This window comes from Ruditapes philippinarum, unplaced genomic scaffold (assembly GCF_026571515.1).
Source record: "Ruditapes philippinarum isolate M1 unplaced genomic scaffold, ASM2657151v2 ctg1734_1_1_1_1, whole genome shotgun sequence".
In the NCBI taxonomy this organism is placed as follows: Eukaryota; Metazoa; Mollusca; class Bivalvia; order Venerida; family Veneridae; genus Ruditapes; species Ruditapes philippinarum.
This window is the reverse complement of record NW_026853883.1, coordinates 353,984-377,172: the sequence shown is the minus strand read 5'-3', so window position 1 is coordinate 377,172 and position 23,189 is coordinate 353,984. Positions and strand designations below refer to the sequence as shown.

At 32.3% G+C, this 23,189-nt stretch overlaps 1 protein-coding gene across 3 annotated transcripts; it reads left to right on the top strand.

The window, feature by feature from the left end:
• The first annotated feature begins 539 nt into the window (after window positions 1–539).
• On the top strand, window positions 540–22,212 carry LOC132738248 (uncharacterized). Of its 3 annotated transcripts, none has more exons than XM_060725716.1 (7): window positions 544–885; window positions 1,382–1,547; window positions 1,963–2,022; window positions 2,305–2,436; window positions 2,748–2,852; window positions 3,087–3,149; window positions 22,060–22,212. In XM_060725716.1, the coding sequence occupies exons 1-6, from the start codon at window positions 820–822 to the stop codon at window positions 3,146–3,148; spliced, it is 591 nt and encodes a 196-aa protein (XP_060581699.1). In that variant the 5' UTR covers window positions 544–819; the 3' UTR covers window position 3,149; window positions 22,060–22,212. The 3 variants fall into 3 exon arrangements, with proteins under 3 accessions (XP_060581700.1, XP_060581699.1, XP_060581698.1); XM_060725715.1 differs by lacking the exon at window positions 22,060–22,212 and adding an exon at window positions 3,646–3,745 and having other exon boundaries at window positions 545–885; XM_060725717.1 differs by lacking the exons at window positions 2,748–2,852; window positions 3,087–3,149; window positions 22,060–22,212 and adding exons at window positions 20,295–20,399; window positions 20,630–20,692 and having other exon boundaries at window positions 540–885.
• Window positions 22,213–23,189: the final 977 nt, after the last annotated feature.

Here is a 23,189-nt window from a genome sequence, read left to right as displayed (position 1 = left end):
TATTGTATTGTGATTGGTCACTGTTGGCACGCGCTTTCTACTGTGCCGTTAAATAAACTTCTGTAATTTTACACAAAATATGTCATTGGGTCAGTAGGTTGTATTGTGTCTGCACGCGGTATAGTTTCAATAGTAAATATAGTACTGTGATGATTTCGTTTGTGTGGCAAAAAAATGGACTTAATTAATCTGCAAAAACTAAATGAGAAGAAATAAATCTCTGCTGATCTTGGATTATTATCTGGTTACTGATTTCTAGCGATGTAAGGCTGCAAAATTTACGAATGTGACGGGAAGGGTGAGTAAATATTGGTTTTATTTTGTAAACATAAGAATTAAAGGGGATTTCCCCGGCCCCTTATGCATTATTAAACTTCGCCCCGCGCCCTCGCTAATTAGCGTATTTCCGTTCTGCGCCCCCGCCATTTTAACTTGTTAATTCTCGACTTTTGTCTCGGCGGGATCGCAGGGCAAAAAAAAAACGAATGGTACAAATCAGCCACCCTAGTTCAGCTTATTCCTATTATTGTGTCCGAAGAGTGACGGAAAGGGTCGCAAAGTTGCCATTGACTCTCCTGTCGCTAGACTGGTCCCCTGTGTGCTTCTTAAAAGAACATCGCTGAAGGGAACCATAATAGGAACCAGATTATCCCGTTGCTAACTAGTATTTGGTGATGTTTTGATTTAACGGTAGGCTTATTTAAAACACGCAGTATTGTGACGTCACATAGAAGAAATTGACGTTGCGCATTAGCAACGTCAAATTGATCGAAAAATTACACAAGCTGTTTTTTTTTACCATTAAAGCATGGAGAATTAATGGCTAGTGAAAATCGAGGCTGTTTCGTTTGGCTCATAAGTTTAAAGAAGTCTTGCAATGAAAGGGTGAGTAGAATAAATTTAATTTTCAACATTCAGTCTATATAATAAATCAACTGTTTTTTTTTTTTGTTTTCAGAATCTTTTAAAAATGACAGCAGAATTTGTATTGGGGGATTGAAAAATGATGATGATGTTGATGATAATAATACAAATTAGATAATAATAATAATTATAATAATGATAAATGAATTAATAAATAAATAGATAGATAAATAAATAATAATAATAATAATAATAATGATAATAATAATAATGATAATAACAATAATCATAATAATAATAATAATAATTATTATTATTATTATTATTATGATTATCATTATCATTATCATTACTATTATTATTATTATTATTATTAATAATAAAATGATAACAGTTTAGTGGGAAGTAAAAATTTAAACATAAGCAGTGTCATTAACATTTCAAATAAAATAAAATAAACAATAAAATCATTAGCTTCTGAAATTTGTACGCAGTAAATACTTTATTTATTTTGCAGTTTGCAAGATTTCGAAACCGCATGCGCCAAAGATACTATGCAAGAAGAGGCAAGACTCTTGACCCAGAAACCCTGTTAAATGAAACAGGAAATGCCGACATGGTCGTCTGTAAGATTGCCAGCAAGTCAAACAAAGTCGTTCATCAAAACATGTCATCTGTGAACGGTATAGAAGTTTATATATTAATTCATAAATTGTTTTATAAAAATAATTCTTACTGCAGTATATTTTCTACAAGCACATTTATACAGTTTTATTGTCTAGAAACGCAAAATCTACAGCTGGGCTGGCTATCTGTCACTATTTTTTCACTGACAAAAAAAAAAACACAACTGAAACCTAATATCTAATATTTGTGTGCAGTTGTTTATTCCTTTTTTATTATCATTTCCATTCCAGTAAAAAGAAAACTCAAACACACACAAAAAAAACCAAAAAAACAAAAAACACATAAAACATTTTGTATCTCTCTCCCTCTCTTTATTTTGTTAAAGTTTCATATAATTAAAAATATAACAAACATTACTTAAATTTATACATTATAACAATCTGAAAATCTGAAAGATTTTTCCTTTTTTAGATGATGTTGTTGATAATGAAAATTCAACAGTGATAGAGGTCACAGTAGACGACAAACTTGGTAAATACATGTATTTTTCCCAACTATTTTTACAATTTCATTACTTATTTTGTGGAACTTTTGGTCATCTTAAATAATATCTTTTAAAATTTTGTCAGATAGTTCAAAATGTCCGAATTGTATTCCATCATGTGTAACATTTATTGGCGTTGCTACACCTTTAATGAACCGCAATTTATGCATAGTTTATACAGATCGTGAAACATTTTGTTAAATGTTGCATTCAATATAAGATTGCATGTGCTATTAAACCGATCGTCACATTCAAAACATATTTTTTAGTTGAAGAGTACGTGGCATGCATCATAGACAAGGCAGCCGACACTCTGAGGCAGGAGTTGCCTAGCAACACAGAGACTGTGACAGTGAGGCCAGCAGACGACAACATATCATTGTCCTCCAGTATCATCAGCCGTAAGTGGTTTTGTTGTTACAAAGGTTAATCGTAACTACATCCCTATTGCCCAGGGAAGGCGTAGGATAGTTGATTTTTTTACATTTTGTCTGCCCCGCACTTCCTGTAAATGCGAATGTTGCAGCGTTTAGTCAACATTTAACCTTCTGACAGCCGGGGCCTTACCCAGAGCGGGGGCAAGTAAAACTGATCTATGCATGAAATAATGCGTTTTAATAAATTACGAATATATTTTATAATTCTACAGTTCCAACAGTTGTTTTCGACATACACGTATCTAATGTACATGATATAATTATTTTCTTGACAGAAATCGCTGATATGGCTGTAACGGAGAGCTTGTCAAACATTGTGGCAGATGCCGACATCAACCACTCTGCTATTAGAGCTCCCAGAACTGTCACAGAATTCAAAGGTAAGAATGTATGTTTAGTTTTTTACGGCAAACCAAATATTTTAGCCATACAGTACTTCGTATTTTTTTCATACATTGTAATATTATAAAACAAAATCGGCGTCGAGTCGACAAAGAGAAAACTTCTATCGCGTTATATTTTTCAAACAAAACCAACGGCTTACACTTAAGAAGAGCAATTGTTTCACAAATTTATGAAGTGAAAAAAAATAATCGTTATATATTATGTTACAGAAGCATTTGGCATAACCGGATGTGACATCACTGATGATGGTCTTCCACCTGTAAGTGAGTAAGGTAAGACTTGACAATAATTTCAGACTTTTTTCATCATATCTATTGTTGAAATATTATTTTGGAAACAGACAAAAGTTTAGTCCCTCCTGTTTCAAACACCTGACCATATTCACTGTACACAAACGCTCCTGTGTTATGAAGATATATTCTATTAATGAAAAAGGTCCGAATATGTTTGATATAACACAACATTCCAATATAAATTTAAGTACATGTTTATACAAAATACATGACTGAGAAAACTTCTTCCACACATTAGCAACGAGGCTCGTTGATTATTCCCACATTTACGACGTTTGACGGAAATGACCGAAAAGTTGCGATCTCTGTATTTATACCAGATAACTGCAATTGTGCTCCTGTCCTCTTTGTAAAGTTTCAAGTTGCGCCAATTTCTGTTGTTCTCAAAAATAAGCAATATTGAATAAATATGTATATTTGAATCATTTCTCGAAAACAAGTCTTTTTGTTACCCAGTTTGTTCTTTAAATTTCAGATAAAAAGAAGAGGAAAGAAAACTACTACGTGCATATGTGTTTATGTTTGTTTTGTTTTGTTGTTTCGTTTTGATTTTTTTGTTATGTTTGGTTTGTTTTGCTTTTCTCGTTTTTATAGTATTACATTTGTTTTTCCCATGTTCTGCTCAGGCATCGATTTTATATCTTTAAATATTATTGTGATAAACATGTTTCTGAATTTTATTCTTACTAATAAAGTCCATTGAAACATGCTCTTGTCTATAATTTTCTATCTTCCAGTAAACTGCTCATTGAAGCAGCAACAGTTTGAAACATGTCGTTTCCTATAATTCCTATAATTTTAGCTACACATCATATTGCAAGGAAAAATACGATAATTAAGGCATGATAAACACTCAACAAAAACATTTTGCAAGACGCTAGTAAACTTAAATAAGTTTGTGTATGATTTTTGAGTTTTAATTTGAATAAGCTTTTGCATGATCTTTGCCAAGCATTTTCAAAAAGCCTAAGCGTTTGTTTTAGTTTGTAACAATCTATTCTTTAAAAAAGAAGAAGCAAAAAAAAACAAAATAAAAAAACAACAACACCCCCCCCCCCCCCCAAAAAAAAAAATCGTAGTACAATGTATATGTTATTCCCATTCAGTGTTCATTGCAGTTTTATCATAGTTTAGCACGGATATTCCGAGCTCACTGACCTTGAAGTGTATATTAATTAAAAAGACGGATAGATTTTTAAGGTACTCACGGACTTTCGCATTGGGGTATTGTACAGGCTGTATTATGGTTTGCATATCTCTATGAAGAGAATGCACGTGGTGAAAAATTGACAAGATTTTAAAGAATGTTAATCATTTTTGAAATAGGAACTCTTCAACCTTTTAATGAATAAATATTTATGTGAAATTGACCCTTTTGAAACATATGCCATTACTTTGTAGAAGTAGGATGAAACAATTTTGGTTTTCTGCAGCAGCTAAGGTAAGTGGAAACAAGTCACTTGTTTCTTTGGTATGGTTAAAAAAAAAGATATCGCAAAAGATACCCCCGGAAATGAACGGAATTTAAGGCGGTTCTGAAAAATATGTTTAAAGGTATTACGGAGTTAAGCCTCGGTGACACATTTCTGTAGATCTGTGGCGTTATTTTCATTTTTTGATGGAGTTTTTTTCATGAACTGGTTTTCAACGACGTCATGGTTTTCCCAGGCTTTCAACATTCTCAACGGGATTAATGTCCAAAAAAATCCACCTGGCCTGGCGTTTGTAGAAACGTTTTCAAATAATTGCAAAGGCTTACATCAAGGGCGACAACTGATGATGTATATAAAGTTAGTTCCGATGTTCTCATTCCCCTATTTTCTTTTTTGCGAATAAAGAATAAGGAATCAGTTCCTTATTTCTTTTTTCTCGAATAAAAAAAAGGAAAAACTAGTTCCTTATTCCTTATTCAAATCTAAATAAGGAACAGCAGAATTAGTATTTATATAAGATAAAATTATGGTTGATCAGAAAACTAGAACGGTTCTTTCTTTCATAAATCTTGTTGAAAATTGCACAAATCAATCATCAAAATCATAGAATAAAAGCATCCGCAATCGACTTATGATTAAATAATATTGAAGTCGAATAAGGAATAAGGAAGCCGTTCATTATACCTCATTAAAATTATTGCATAAAGCATCTGCATAAAATTATTTTGAAAATATGTTAAAGTCGAATAAATAATTAGGAACCAGTTCCTTATTCCTTTATTTAACTCCGAATAAGAATCAGAAGAAAATACGCCAATAAAGACGGCAGTTGCAGTTATTGCTGATAAACCTTCATTAGAATTGGCAAAGATCAATCATTAAAATCATTGCAAAAAGCATTCGCATAAAAGTATTTTTAAAAAATGTTCAAGTTCATTCGACTCTTAGTAAGGAACAGAAGGAAATACGTAAAGAAAGACATCAGTTGCAGTTTATTTTTTATAAATCTGTATTAGAATTCCAAGGACAAATCTTTATAATCATTTCATAAATCATTCATTTTATATTATGGATCCTTGCAATTCTTATGCAGATTTATAAGAATTAACTGAAGCTGCAGTCTCTATTTGCTTATGAGCCTCTTTAACTTATTCAAAGTTGAATAAGGAATAAGGAACTGGTTCCCTATTCCTTATTCGAATTTTACATTTTTTTTTCAAAATAGTTTATGCTGAAGCTTTATGCAATGATTTAAATGATTATTTCTTACGAGTCTAATGCAGTTATATTAGAAATAATTGCAACTGGTTTCTTTCCAGGGTATATTATTCTGTTCCTTATTCGGAGTTGGATAAGGAATAAGGAAGTGGTTCCTTATTCCTTATTCGACTTTGAAATTTCTTTCAAAACATTTGATGCAGATGCTTGATGCAATGATCTTAATCATTTATCCTTGCAATTCTAATGCAGATTTATCAAACATAACTGCAACCGGTGGCTTTCTTTATGTATATTCTTTTGTTCCTTATTCGGAGTCAAATAAAGAATACGGTACTGGTTCCTTATTCCTTTTTCGACTTTGACATTTCTTTTAAAATATTTTTATGACGATGCTTTATTTAATGATTTTAATGATTGATCCTTACAATTTTTATGCAAATATATCAGAAATAATTGGTGTCATTCTTTGGATATCTTCTGTTCCTTATTCGACTTGAACAGTTTTTCCAAATAGTTGCATGCAGATGCTTTATGCAATGATTCAAATGATTGATCCTTGCAATTCTTATGCAGATTTATTAGAAATAGTTGCAATTGCGTTCTTTCTTTGCGTATCTTTTTATGTTCTTTATTCGGAGTTGAATAAGGAATAAGGAACTAGTTCCTTACTCCTTATTCGACTTTAACATATTTTCAAAATATTTATATGCAGATGCTTTTATTTTAATTAGGTATCAGAAACGGGTTCCTTATTCGACTTGAATATTTTTTCAAAATATTTAATGCAGATTTTTTTATGCAATGATTGTAATGATTGACCCCTACAATTCTTATGCAGATATATCAGAAATAATCGCAAATGGTGTCATTCTTTGTGTTATTTTTCTGTTCCTTAATCGGTGTTGAATAATTTTATTCGACGTGTACATTTTTTTTTTCAAAATATTTTTATGCTAATGCTTTATGCAATGATTTTAATGATTGATCCTTGCAATTCTTATGCAGGTTTATAAAAAATAACTGAATCTGATGTCTTTCTTTACGCATTTTCTTCTGTTCCTTATTCGGAGTCGAATAAGGAATACAGAACTGGTTCCTTATTCCTTATTCGACTTTGACATTTCTTTCAAAATATTTTGATGCATATGCTTTATGAAATGATTATAATGATTGATCTTTGCAATTCTAATGCAGATTTATCAAAAATAACTGCAACTGGTGTCTTTCTTTACGTATTTTCTCCTGTTCCTTATTCGCAGTCGAATAAGTTGAATAAGGAATAAGGCACAAGTTCCCTATTCCTTATTCGACTTTAACATTTTTAAAAAATATTTTTTGCAGATGCTTTATGCAATTATTATAATGAGGTATAAGAAACGGGTTCCTTATTCCTTGTTCGACAAGAATATTGTTTGAAAATATGTCGATACGGATGCTTTATTCTATGATTTTGATGATTGATTTGTGCAATTTTCAACAGATTTATGAAAGAAAGAACCGTTCTAGTTTTCTGATCAATCATAATTTTATTTTATATAAATACTGATTCTGCTGTTCCTCATTTAGATTTGAATAAGGAACCAGGAACTAGTTCCCTATTCCTTTTTTGAAAAAGGAATAGGGAATGAGGAATAGGGAACTAACTTAATATATATATATTCATCAACAACTGATGTACGACAGCCAAGCAACAGACAGTCGAAACACCAAAATATAGACTTAGACGAGTATCATTCTGTTTATAAAGATGATGGAACTAATGAAGTGTATTTCAGATGTAGCATAGGTTTAAATGTAAAAAATATGTATTTAAAGGGAGTTGCATGTATTATGGATATAACAATTTTTAATATTTCTTTTTTTTATCAAATTCATGTTTTATTCTACCTTATTTTATGAAAAATAATAAATAAGAGTTTTGAACATTTTCGAGAATAGAAGCAATGCAGTCGGATTAGAAAACTTACAAGTACTTGTCAGTATTTGTGTGGTAGACAATTGTCTGTGTTTGTGAATTATTCATGTAAAGCACTTAATATTACAAAAATAAAATGAGCTTTTCTAATTGGAGTACTCGCTCCTGTCTTGTAATTAAAGATCAGTTTTAAGTTTAAGTCGCAGATCACTAAATTTATATTGCACCCCCACCCCCACAGAAAAAGGAAATTCATTACACTTTCAGTGTTATTCTATACTTATTAATATTTTATGCGGTTCTGTGGAATAAATGTTTTAGTCCTATATCGAGACATTAGCTTCTCAAAGAAAATAGTGAAAATAGTACAGTGGAGCCTTGCTAATCCGAAACCTTGTAATCCGGAATCCTTTCTTATCGGTCCCGATTTATTCCCGATTTTGTTCTATTTCCATAGCGGGATAACGCACAGATATCAATGTCATCTACACCTTTATAATAAAACAACAACAGAAACAAAAACAAACATCAACAACAACAAATCTCAACATTTAATAACATACAGACTGTGTAAATTTTCAAGTTATGCTATTGGGCTATAATTCTAAAATTTCACAGTCGCTCTAACTACTGTTATAATCATATTTAAAAAGCTGTATAAATTGAATCATTAACATGGCTTTGACTCAATATTGACATTTCACAATTCATTAGATTGAGCTTGTTTACGAATTAGACAGGACTGATTTTAAGAAAATATGAATGCTAGAGGCATTTTATAGTACAAGTAATATCTTGAGAGTTTTAACCTAATATGGGTATGCTGAAGACGATGAGGGTGGATACCAAGATAATAAAATTGACCTTGACCTTCAAAAGGTCAATTCAAAATGGCCGCTTAAAAATACTAAAATAGGTCATTAAAACTATGATACAATATGATGCAATTAATTATTCTTGTCAAAATCAAATGATTATTCAATATGATCAGATTTTAATGAGATTAGCCACCAAATATAACGATAATAAGCCCAATGGCTCAATAAACAGTAATATACAGTACTGTTTTACTAGCGCGTTAAGGTATAAGACTAAGATTGAAAAAAATCACTTTTTATGTTTTGTTTACTTTTCTTATATTTTTTAAACAATAAACTTAGTTTCAAATCCTTCTTTATAAATTTTACCAAAGAATGAATATTTCAAAATAACAAATTAATATTTCGTAACTACGAAACAGTAGGTCTTAAAAAAGGGAAACAGTAGGAATCGAACCATAGACCTCTCACACATCAGTCAATCACTTAACAGGCAATGCTACTGCGGTAGTAACGATAACGTTTACATTTTTAGCAGATATGACTTTCACTAACATTAGTTTTATAGTTTACTATACTCGTGAACTTTAAGAACAGTATTCTCACTCGTGGCTACGCCACTCGTGGGAATACTGTTTTTAAAGCCCACTCGATGAAATAAAATTTCATCTTACACACAAACAAACAAATATCCTCTATTAATTCGCGTAAACTTTACTAACGAAATCGAAGTGGAATCTAATATTTCAATGAGTGCTGTAATGTATTCATAATTTACAGGTCAATAAAATAAGATTATACAAAATAAGCAATTAGCCTGTGTATACAAACAAATAAAAAATTGTTGTTCCAACATGCAAAAGCGGGATTAAGTATGCGCAAAATCACCACAAAATCTTTTTAAAGGCGACATGTGACACATTATAAAATTTATATATAAAATAAAAGATACCACCTTTGTTAAGGCTTTTCTCTAGAAACTATTAACTAAAGACATAATAATAACATAATTGCACGTATTTAAAAAAAATGAATTAAGGCAGTACAAAATTTTTTAGAATATCTTTATCCTACTTAAAACATTATCAGGATCCAAAACTCCTGTTGTAACCCAAATATCTACATTATGGCTCTATCTCAATCTGTGAAAGTTGTTTTCTACCTCGGGTTTATCTATAAAAGTGTGTTGAGCAAACTAGGTAAAAATAGCCAACTTACAAATTTTTACAAATCCTACTTTTTAAATGGTTACAACAACATTTCTGTCCCATTCATTTATAAAATGTGTAACTTGCTGAAATATTGAAATTAATAAAGAGCCGTTTTTCAGCACATTGTGAACATTACACATGTATGCTGCATTTAAGTTTTTTGTGTGTGGTTTTGTTTGTATTTGTTGTTTTCTGCTGAAAATAATGTCTGCATAATTCATTTTTTAGATTCAATTATAACTGCATTAAGGTATACGATGGATAAAAAGTCATCTTAAACTTAGAAGTGTATACTTCATCACATTCTTAACAAAAATTACAGAAAACACCAAATGTTTACCATCTTGTTTAAAAATAAGTGACTATTTAATTTGAAATTTAAAGTTAAAGTTAAAAACAACAACAACAATAACAACACCATATTTTCATCGAGTCATAAATTGTCTGAAACCGGGAGATTGCTATGTGTGCTTGCTTTACCATGGCAGCTCTCGAAAATTTTGGAATTCAGTCACGGTTTTGAGAAAATTCTACAAGAAGATTATCACATCATTTGATATACATTAGAATTCCGGGTACCCTCCAATAAATCCAGGATATCTTAAAGTAACAGCAAAGTTATCTATAAAAATATTACTTGTAATAAATCGAGTAATATTTACTTTGACCATATATAAAAGTCACGTGGGTTGGCTACATAGTAGAGGTGTTAAAATATAATTGTAATACACCCTTTGTTAGCCATTGAAATAGTATTTAATGTATAAAGGACTTTCAAAAATGGTTATTATTCAGAGCGGGCGCTATGGTGCAGTGGTAACACTGTCTGCCTACAAATCAAGGGGTCGTGAGTTCGATCCCCCGCTACTCCACTGAACGAATAAATGACTACAAGACTGACAAAACCAGGACATTGACACAGAATGACGGCAACCATAGTATACAAGAGAAGACCTTAACGGAACAGGAAACAAGTACCGAAAGTACAAGACCGAAGACGACGACCGATAACAGAAGGAAGAACGGAGACAAGAACTGACAACAAGCGAACAGAGACGTCAACCAAAAACAGAAAAACAGAGACAGGGACCGATAACAGCAGAACTGACAACAAGGGAACAGATACGAAGACCGATAACAGAAGAATAGGGACCGATAATAGAAGAAACAAGACAACGGAGAGAGGATTGATAACAGAAAAATAGAGACGGGGACCAATAACAGAAGAATTGACAACAAGAAAACGGAAACCAGGACTGATTACAGAAGAATAGAGTTGGGAACCGATGATAGATGAACGGAGAAGAACGAAGACGAGAACCGATAACAGAAGAACAAAGACGACGACCGAAAACAGAGACGTGAACCGATAACAGAACATCTGACAACAAAAGTACTGAGAAGAACCAGGACCGATAACAGAAGAACGAAGACGACGACCGATAACAAAAAACGAGCATCAAAACCCAAGAGTACTCAGAGACAGGTGCCTTTAATTAATGTATATTTTGCATGCACATGTTTAACCTCCTCACACATACGCAGTAGGAATCTGAGTAGTCAAGTTATATGCTTGCATAGAGTGCCAGATAAAATACATGAAAGCCCTATATCAAGCAGATAGGGCAGGGAAGAGTGAAATGTTCGCGGCGTAAACCCTAAATACAGGTCTCTTATGTTTAAATGCCTTAAATTTTTCAGTACTATCTTTAATATTACTTCTATATTAGTATTATATTGGTCTATAGAAAAATGTCCACCATCTTGGATTATTCGGCCATCCATTTGATATATCATCCATTTCATGTTAAAGAAATTTGGCGCCCATTTTAGTGGTCATTTCAAATGGCCATTTCCATGGTCAAGATCAAGTTTTTCAATTTGGTATCCACTTTTACCGGATTCAGCATACCTTAAATAGGTTAAATACACCAAGATACCACTTGTACTACAAAATGCCTCTAGCATCTTATAGGGAGCCAAATTCTCAAAGTCAGTCCTGTCTAAATACCAAATTAAATGATGTTAGAAACATTTTGATTAATACATGTGGCTGGACGGCGTATCAACCGCGAAAGGAACACTGGCGTGCCTTATTTTCTATATATACAACAGATAGCCTCAAAAATTAAATTAGATTTGTAAGCAATGAAACCCAATAAATTTACGTTACTTTTGACTAATGAGACCATAGTTGCCCCTAATAAAGTTATATTTTTTCATAAATCACTAAATGTTTACATAAATAAAACTAAATGTAGACATAAATAAAACATTTTCCATGTGTTACTTTATTATTAGAATTTATATCAGTCTGATTTATTTTCTATGTCGTCTGTTTCGTAAAACGCCTACGTCACAAAATGAGACTGTACTTGTTAGGGATTTTTAATTCGTTTGAAACCATTTGCAATTATTTATATTTTACTGTTTTGTTCGAGCTTGTTTTGTGTATTGAAATTAATTAAATTTAAAACAAAATTTGGGAAAATAGCTTTCAGCAATGATCTATATTTGCTGAACATTAGTTGAAAAAAGTCTTGCATTAGTTAAAATGCAGTCTGAAAAGGATATTTTTACATAAGTTAAAAAAGCAATCTGTACATAAGATGGAAAAAAGCAGTACGTTTATTAGTTGAAAAAGCAATCTGTACATATTTAAAAAATGCATTTTGTACATAGTTGAAAAAAGCCGTCACTGTCAGTACATAAGTTTAAAAAGCAGTCTCTACATAAGTTGAAAAAGTAGTCTGTACATTTGTCGAAAAGGAAAGTCTGTACAATAGTTGAAAAAGATGTCTGTACATTAGTTGAAAAACGCAGTCTGTACATTAGTTGAAAAAGCAGTCTGTACATTAGTTGAAAAAACAGTCTGTACATTAGTTAAAAAAGCAGTCTGTACATAAGTTGAAAAAGTAGTCTGTACATTAGTTGAAAAACGCAGTCTGTACATTAGTTGAAAAAGCAGTCTGTACATTAGTTGAAAAAAAGCAGTCTGTACATTAGTTGAATAAGCAGTCTGTACGTTAGTTGAAAAAAACAGTCTGTACATTAGTTGAAAAGCAGAGTCTGTACATTAGTTGAAAAACGCAGTCTGTATATAAGTTATAAAGAAAGGCGCAATATTTTGCATGATCCTCTGTTGTAAAATGTTATCTGTTTGTCTTTATTGGAAAGTGTTATCGAAGTTGTCCGAGGTGTTCCGAATGTTTGAATGACTCCCGCACTCGGAACATCTCGGCTTTTATCCCCCGCCGATAGAGCGAGAGAAGGATAATTATAGTTTAGGCGGTATCCATCCCTCCTTCGATGCTCCGATGTCCCTCCGTCCCGAGGAATTTCGTTTCCGCGCTATTTCTCTGCAACTACTAGCTGGTATTCAACGAAACTTTGTGGGAACCATCAATACCAAGAGGAAATGTGCATAGCCTTGTTCCGATAAGACCCTTCAACACAGAGTTATGGGCCTTGATTGGTTATGCAGTATGCATATAGAGAAATAATTGTTTCCGCGATATCTCTCTGTAACTACTGGCCGGATTTTAACGAAACTTTATGGGAACCATAAATACCAAGACGAGATGCGCATATCTTCGCCTTGTTTGGTTCAGACCCTTCAAAACAGAGTTATGACCCTTGATTAGTTATGCAGTATGTAAGTCAATAATAACCTCGGACTTAGTTGTTCTGCCATACGGGTTTAGATGTTAACAAAATAAGTATATAAATAATGTACTGTTTACTATTATATCTGTAAATTTACTTTGTTTAGGTGGACTTTTACTCGATACATTGGTACAAATATAGTCTTTAACTGGAAACATTAAATTACTATTTGTTTACATGTTTTGTTTCTAAGCATGGGTTAGACCGTTCAGTGTATTCCTAGTATTGTGTTCGAGGTTCTTACCCGAAGAGCGACGGAAAGGGCCGCAAAGTTGCCATTGACTCTCCTGTCGCTAGACTGGTCCACTGTGTGCTTCTTAAAAGAACATCGCTGAAGGGAACCATAATAGGAACCAGATTATCCCGTTGCTAACGGCTGTGACTAAAAAAAAGGATTGGAGCACCACACTAAATACTGTATTCCGGTATGTACCGGACAAGGCGCTTGAATGATAAAATGCTAAAATCTTGTCTTTTTACCCAACGGAATGAACTTTAACAGGTCTAATTCATTTTTTCACACCGAATCAAGTACGATAATCAAGGAAAAATGTAAAATTCGGCGAAAAAAACGATATTTGTCTATTTTGTGATCATGATTTCTGCAAGCGTCTACAGGTACTGCTCCAATCCTGTATTGAGCTAAATCCGTTGCGAACTAATATTCGGTGATGTTTTGATTTAACGGTAAGCTTATTTAAAGCACGCATTATTGTGACGTCACACAGAAGAAATTGACGTTACGTATTAGCAACGTCAAATTGACCGGAAAATTACACAAGCTGTTTTTTTAGACCATGGAAGCATGGAATATTAATGGCTAGTGAAAACCGAGGCTGCTTCGTTTGGCTCATAAGTTTAAAAAAGACTTGCAATGAAAGGGTGAGTAGAATAAATAGAATTTTTCAACATTCAGTCTAGATCAAATTTATATTTCCTACGTGAGGCCTTTATTATAATAGAATATGCTAGTGTTATTTGGGATAGTTGTACCTTATATGAAAAAGAAAAAAAAAATGAAAAAATGCATTACGAAGCTGCGCGCTTAGCAACTGGTTTGACTCGCTCTGTGTCTATAGAAAGACTTTTGCACGAAATAGGTTGGGTCTCTTTAGCAGAACGCCGTTTAATGCAAAAATTATCAATAATGTATAAAGCTAAAAATGGGGAGCTTCCAAGTTATCTGGACACTTAGTTCCCAAATTTTGTATCAGAAAGTAGGCAATATAACCTTAGAAATAACGATAATTACGTAACAATAGTACGACGAACAGAAATATTTTCTAGATCATTTAAACCCTCAGCAATTTCGGCATGGAATAGTCTTGATAATGATATACGTGACTCGCCTTCTTTAAATGTGTTCAAAACTAAACTTAAGGATAAATTCAAACCCTTACTTGTCCCTAAATATTATTTAATTGGAGAAAGATTAACATCTGTTTCCATGCACGTTTAAAAAATAGATGTAGAAATTTGAATGATGAACTGTATAAAAATAATTTACCAGACTCCCATGTTTATGAGTTTTGCCATATCGAGGAGGATGCTGAACATTTCTTTTTTAAATTGTAAACTTTTTGGTGTTCAAAGACTCCAACTTTTTTACTTCCACTAGCCCTTTTCATCCATTAAGTACAAGTACTCTCCTTTATGGAAAAGAAAATTTATCAGACGAGGAAAACTCTTTTTTTATTTCATGAGGTTCAAAAATATAAAAAATACACATAGATTTAAATAATAACAAATAAGTACATGTAAAAATAACAATCGTTGTTCCAATTTAATTCATCTTATTCCCCTTATAAATGACATATTTTGACTGCCATACAAAGTGCAGGAAAATTACTATTATTTCTAATATTTAAAGAATTGATTAGCAAAGGTTTTTTTCTTCTTTAAATTTAATGTCGAATTCTATTTGCTACTTTGTTTTTGAAGCCGTCTTAATATTTGAGCCGCGTCACGACAAAACCAACATAGTGCGTTTGCGACCAGCATGGATCCGCGCAGTCTTATCAGGATCCATGCTGTTCGCTATCAGTTTCTCTACTTGTAATAGGGTTTGTAAGCGAACAGCATTGATCCTGATCAGACTGCGCGGATGCGCAGGCTGGTCTGGATCCATGCTGGTCGCAAACCCATTATGTTGGTTTTGTCGTGACACGGCTCATTTGTAATTGCTCATGTGTATAGTGTTTAAACATGTTTTCGTTTCAATATCTTATAATGCTTAAGGGAAGGACAGTTACTAATGTTGCTAGAACTTGTTGTTCAACCCTTTTGCCCTTTGTTAAAAATGTTGTTTTGTGGAAATAATGTTCTAAAATTGTATTCAAAGAGCAATAAAATATTATTAAACTAAACTAAGTCTAGATAATCAATCAACTGAGGATCATTTAAAATGACAGCATAATTTTCTGTAGGGAATTTATTGATGGTGATAATGTTGATGATGAAGATTAGATAATAAAAAAAAAATATCACATACACTGCGGCGCACGAGTGTAATAAAGCCATTTAATAAAAACGATATTACACCAGTGGCTCGCATAATATGATTTTATTCAACTCGTTCAATAAATTTAGTATGAAACTACACTCATTCAATATCCTCTATTAATAATTATAAATAAATAAATAAATGATTAAATAAATAAATAAATAAATGATAAATTAAATAAATGAATAAATAAAAAGTAAATAAATAAAAAGTAAATAAATAAATAACTAAATAACTAAATAAATAAATAAACATATAATAATAATAATAATAATAATAATAATAATAATAATAAAAATAATAATAGTAATAATAATAATAATAATAATAATAATATTATTATCATTATTATATTATTTTTACTATTATTATTATTATAATTAACATTATTATTATTTAATGATAAAAAGATCAGATATTATTGGGAATTGAAGTTTCATACATAAGCAGTGTCATTAAAATTTCAAAAAAAAAAAAAAAAAAAAAAGGCAATAAAATAAGTGGCTTCTGAAATTTGAATGCAGGTCAAAACTGTCTATAAAGAACATTGTCTCTTTTACAGTTTGCAAGATTTCGAAACCGCATGCGCCAAAGATATTATGCAAGAAGAGGCAAGACTCTTGACCCAGAAACCCTGTTAAATGAAACAGGAAATGCCGACATGGTTGTCTGTAAGATTGCCAGCAAGTCAAATAAAGTAGTTCCTCAAAATCTGTCATCTAAGAATGGTATAGTTGTTTATATATTAATTCATAAATTGTTTTATAAAAGAATTCATTTACAGTTTTATTGTCCAAAAATGAAAGAACAGATAGGCTGGCTATCTGTCATTTAAATTTTCACTAACCAAAATCCTAATAAAATCTAATATCTAATATTAGCATGTAGTTTTTTATTCATTTTTTTTATCATTTCCATTCCCGTAAAAAATAACAACAAGCAAAAAAAAACACAAAAAAAAACAAACAAAAAACAACATTTTTGTATCTCTCTCTCCGTCGTTTTGATTTTGTTAAATATTCATATAATAATAAAATATAACAAAAATGACTTTAAATAAAACATACCAACCTGAAAACTCTCCTTTTTCAGACGATGTTGTTGATAATGAAATTACAACAGTGACAGAAACTACAACAGACGACAAACTCGGTAAATATAAAGTTTCAAAAAATATCTTTCAAAGTTTGGTCAGATGTTTGTAAATCCTTTTTTGTGATTATCTTGAAATATCTGTAACCCCCCAAATGTAACACACAGTGGCGTTGCTACATCTGCAATGACCCCGCAATTTAATTAGTGGTTTACAGATAGCGATACATATTGTAAAATGTAGCATTCAATTTCAAAATTGAATGTGCGTGTACTTTAAAATCGAATTCACATTCAAAATTAAATTGATTATTTATATATGTAAGATGACAACAACAAATACTTCTCGTTATGTGACACTATGCCATAATAACATAAAATAAACATTTTTTTAGTTGAAGAATACGTGACATGGATCATAGACAAGGCAGCCGACACTCTGAGACAGGAGTTGCCTAGCAACACAACCACAGTAACAGCGTGGCCAGCAGACGACAACATATCATTGTCCTCCAGTACCCTCAGTCGTAAGTTATTTGGTTGATGCGCAAGTATAATTGTAACTATATCCCTGTTGCCGGGGAAGGCCATAGGATAGCTGATTTCTTTTTTACATTTTGCCTGCCCCTCACTTCAGGATAAATACGAACGTTGCGGCTTTAAGACATTATTTAAGCTTCTAGCAGTCTCCGCAGGGAGGGGTCTTACCAGAGCGAGGCGCAAGGTAAAACTAAAATAATGCGTTTTTAAAAATAAATTATGAATATATTGATAATTCTACATTTTCAACAGTTGTTTAAGACATGTATTATTAGATCAATAATCGCTTCCGTGCTATTTCTCTGCAACTACTGGTAGGAATTCAATGAAACTTTATTGGAACCTTCAATACCAATATCAGATGAGCATATCATCGCCTTGCTCCAGTAAGACCCTTCATCACAGTGTTATAGCCCTTCATTGGCTATGTAGTATGCATATAGAGCAATAATCGTTTCTACGCTACTTCTCTGCAACTACTGTCTAGAAATCCAATGAAACTTTATGGGAACTATCAATACTAAGAGGAAATGTGCATACCCTCCCCTTGTTCAAAAAGGCAAATTGCATCTCATTTGCATGTCCAGTTAATACTATTATACACGGAGTTAGGGCTAAATTTTTTTATCATGTACAAAGAGTATTACTGTTTATGTTATGATCAATATATAAATAAAGCCTATGTCTCCAGTTGTTGTTTAAGTAATAACCAGTACTCGGCGAGAGATACAAATTCAACGGCTTTGCTTGTTTTTTTTTACCGCTGACTATTGTTTTAATGTCACGGGCATCTAGTAATTGAACCATCCGCCCGTCATCCATCTGTCCGTACGAGGTTAACCTAAAACGGCAAGTTAGGTTTTTCTCAAGTTCTATCTAAATACCAATGGCTTCATACTTTACTCACTAACTAATCAACACAAAGTACATGATATGGGCAAGTTACATAAATATGGCTTTCATTTTAACCAAGTTACTGACCTTTTCAGTATATAGAATATGAATAATAAGTTAACCTAAAACGGCAAGTTGGATATATCTGCAGTTCTATCTATACTAATGGATTCATAATTTACCACACTTACTTATCAATACAAAGTACATGATATTGCCAAGTTGTATAACTGTGCCATCAATTTTCCCAGTTATTTTCCCTTTTATCGCCTTGATGGTTACTTGCAACATATTCCGGCAAGTTGTACTGATCTTAAATATGTCCTAATTACTTCTTTTATTTAATGATATCTTTCATATTTGGTAAGTATATACCTAAATGTTCCTCTAATTTTATAAGGAGTAAAGGGTGTCTAGGGTCAAGGTACAACCTTTTTTTATTGACAGATGTATTTCATATTTCAAAGGAAAATAACGTGCATGGTATTCTTCATTTGGATGGAGTTAGGGGTTGCCAACTTGGCTCAAGGTCACCAGCGCTTAAAAATAGTTTTTTTTACACTTTTGCACATACAGCCTTTATGTATTGACAGATTTATTTCATATTTGGTTGGAAGATTACTTTCATAATACTCTTCCTTTCGATTTAGATAGGGGTCAGTGTGTCAAAGTCAAGGATGCCAAAAATAGATTTTTATATAGCCTTTCGTTTTTGACTGGTGCTACTAGTATTTATATTTGGTAGGATGATCTCTTGCATGGTCTGCCTCCTTTGGATTAAATTAGGGGTCATGTTGGGTCAAGGTCATCAGTGCTAAAAATAGATTTTTTCCATTTTTGCCCATATAGCTTTTATTTATGGTCATATGTCTTTCATATTTGGTAGGAAGATAACCTGCATGTTATTTTTCCTTTCGATTGAATTAGAAGTCAATGGGTCAAGGTCAAGAAAACCAATTATAGATTTCTACACATTTTCTTAAACGGCCTTATTTTTGACTGATATTTTTCATATTTGAAAGGATGATACCATGCATCTTTGGATTGAGTTAGGAGTTAATTGGGTCAAGGTCACCAGTGCTAAAAATAGTTTTTTACACTTTTGCCCGTATAGCCTTTATTTATTGACATAATTTATGTCTTTCATATTTGGTAAGAAGATATCTTGCATAGTTTTTGGATTGAGTAAAATAAAAAAGAGATTTATATGCATTGGCTTATACAGCCTTAATTTATAGCCTGAAGTTTTTTATATTTGAAAGGTACATACATTGGATAGTCTAGTGCTTAAAGTCACAAAGTCAATGTCACTTGTAATGACAATATCTTTTTTACACTTTTTTTATACAGCCTTTGTATTGTTTACCAATATCTCATATTTACAAGGAACATACCTCAGGTAGTCTTTAGGTTTGAATGGAGATAAGGGTTGCTGGGTTCAAGGTAAAGTCTTGCATTAACATGTAAAGATACAAGTATTATATTAAGTTGAGTATTTTTCAACTTCATCACAAGTCATAGCAATGACTTGCAAACTTATAGTTTTCACAATTATAAAACGCCATTATATATAACTGTGTGGCAATTTTCCGTCCTTTATTGAGTGAATGGGTAAACATTTTTTTAAATATTGTTACTGACAAGTATCTGAGCCGGGGGCATTTGTGATTTTTCACATTGACTTTGCCACACTATTCCCGGTACTTTTCGGACAGGTACTCATAAACGGCTGACATTAACCCTGATTATCTTTTGTAAAGATAATTTTTGTTTTAATTCCGAGTTGATACTTTTTAGTGTATGTGTACACGATAAAATAATTTTCTTACAGAAATTGCTGATATGGCTGTAACAGAGAGCCTGTCAAATATTATGACATATGCCGACATCAACCACTCTGCTATAAGAGCTCCTAGAACTGTCAAAGAATTCAAAGGTAAGAATGTATGTACAGTTTTTTGCGACAAACCAAACATTTAGCCATACAATACTTAATACGTTATTTTCATATATTATAATATTATATAACAAATTAGGCGTCTAGCCGACCAAGAGAAAACTTCTGTCGGGTTATTTTTTAATAAAAACCCCGTCTTACGCTTTAAAAGAGCAATTGTTTCACAAATTTATTAAGTGAAAAAATAATCGTTCTATATTATTTTACAGAAGCATTTTGCATAACCGGATGTGACATCACTGATGATGGTCTTCCACCTGTAAGTGTGTAAGGTAAGAATTGATGACGAATTTAGATTTCTTTCCATCAAATCCATTGTTTAAACATTTGGAAACGTAAAGTATGTAAACTTAGGTATGCGTCCTGCAATATTAATACAGATTTAAAGAACTCGCAAGCTGAAACCTATATTGCAAGAAATGTTTAAAAGGCCCATTATGCCCCAGAAATGTTTTTTTTTTATTTCTAAAAACCTTTTATTTTTCAGTGTACTTTTATAGTTTCCAAAAAGATACTCATTGACCAATTACCTGATCCATTATTTACCTCTGTTGCTTTTTAGCAATTAGTACAATTATAGTGAATAGTATTTTGTATGGAAGTCAAAATACTACTTTGTTTATATTTTGTTACTTTTGTGACAAATAATTTGTCATAAATGGTTGTTTTTTTCGAAAAAGAAAAAGCATCTAACATGCTTTAATACCATTATTTAAATGTTATAAAACTCATGTTTGTCTTTTCTAAGGAAGTAAACATATATTCGTTTCTGAGGCATTATGTGCCTTTAAGTTTGACCAAAGCTTTCATTTTGGTCAAAAACAAATAGTAGGTTTCATGATAAGATAACTTTATCCTGAGCTAATTGTAATTTGACACACATTTAGTCCTTCCTTTTTCAAACAAAATTGGTCCAAGTGAATTTTACACTAAATTTTAAATCATTGACCAAGTTCACTGTACGCAATCGCTCCTTTTAATTGTTATGAATACATATTCTGCTATTGAAAAAAAGGTCCGAATATGTTGATATAACACAACATTCCGATATCAAGTACATGTATATACAAAAAACAATGTACATGACTGAGAAAACTTCTACCACACATTAGCCCGTGGCTTGTGTTATCTTTTTCACACTTTGTCTAACCACGATTATTCCAATATTCACGAGGTTTGACGGAAATGACCGAAAAGTTAAGATCTCTGTAGTTGTACCATACGTAATTATTATGATTATTAGGATTGTGTTCCTGTCGGAGTGTCCTCTTTCTCTGAGTCTAAGTTGAGCAAATTTCTGAAGTTCCCTAAAAAAAAAAGCAATATTGAATAAATGAGCCGTGTCATGACAAAACCAACATAATGTTTTTGCGACCAGCATGGATCCAGACCAGCCTGCGCATCCGCGCAGTCTGATCAGGATCCATGCTGTTCGCTATCAGTTTCTCTACTTGTAATAGAAGTTGGTAAGCGAACAGCATGGATCCTGATCAGACTGCGCGGATGCGCAGGCTGGTCTGGATCCATGCTGGTCGCAAACGAATTATGTTGGTTTTGTCGTGACGCGGCTCAAATATGTTAAATTGATCATTCCTCAAAAACAAGCTTTTTGTTACCCAGTTTGTTCTTTAAATTTCAGATTAAAAGAAGAGGAAAGTAACCCCGTGCACATGTGTCTATGTTTGTTTGTTGTTTTGCTGTTTTGGTATGGCTGTTGTTTTGTTTTTCTTTTTTTGTTTGTTTTGCTTTGCTTGTTTTTTTTTATATTACTGTTTTCGTCTTTCCATATTCTGCTCAGGCATCGATTTTATATCTTTAAATATTATTGTCATAAATATGTTTCTGAATTTTATTTTTGCTAATAAAGTCCATTGAAACATGCTCTTGTCTATAATTTTCTATCTTCCAGTAAACTGCTCATTGAAGCAGCAACAGTTTGAAACATGTCGTAAGATGCTATTCCTAAAGGTTTGGTAACACAAAATATTGCAAGGGAATTTATCAAAAGATTATATAGAGGATATTGAATGAGTGAAAGTTCAATACTGAATTTATTGCACTCGTTGAATAAAATAATATTATGCGAGCCTCTTATTGCACTCGTTGAATAAAATAATATTATGCTCGCCTCTGGCTCGCATAATATTATTTTATTCAACGAGTGCAATAAATTCAGTAATGAACTTACACGAATTTAATATTCTATTTATCACATACCAAAAATAAAGACCGTTTAAAGTGAAATAAGAGTCACTTTTAATTGACGCGCCTATAGTATAACGCGTCTTTACACTTTGTTTGTATAACGCTAATGACGTCACGTCAAAATATATGCACGGCCGTGCAATACCATATTTACGGAGTCGCAAAATCGGCACGTGTGTGTGATAAAATTAATTAAGGCATGATCCATAGAAGCTCAACACAACAACATAATGTCTTACCATGCGCAAGACGCTGGTAAACTTAAATAAGTTTGTGTATGATTTTTGTTGCCATAGATCAATGCTGATCTGTGTATCATGTTGATTAATTTGAATAAACGTTTGCATGATCTTTGTTAAACATGTACAATGGAACAATCTATTCTTTAAAATAGAAGAAAAAAAGAAGATAAAAAAGAAAGAAAAAAACCCCAACAACATTGTTATACTAAAAATGTTTAAAACAAATGAGCCGCGTCACGACAAAACCAACATAATGGGTTTGCAGCCAGCATGGTCCCAAACCAGCCTGCGCATCCGCGCAGTCTGATCAGGATCCATGCTG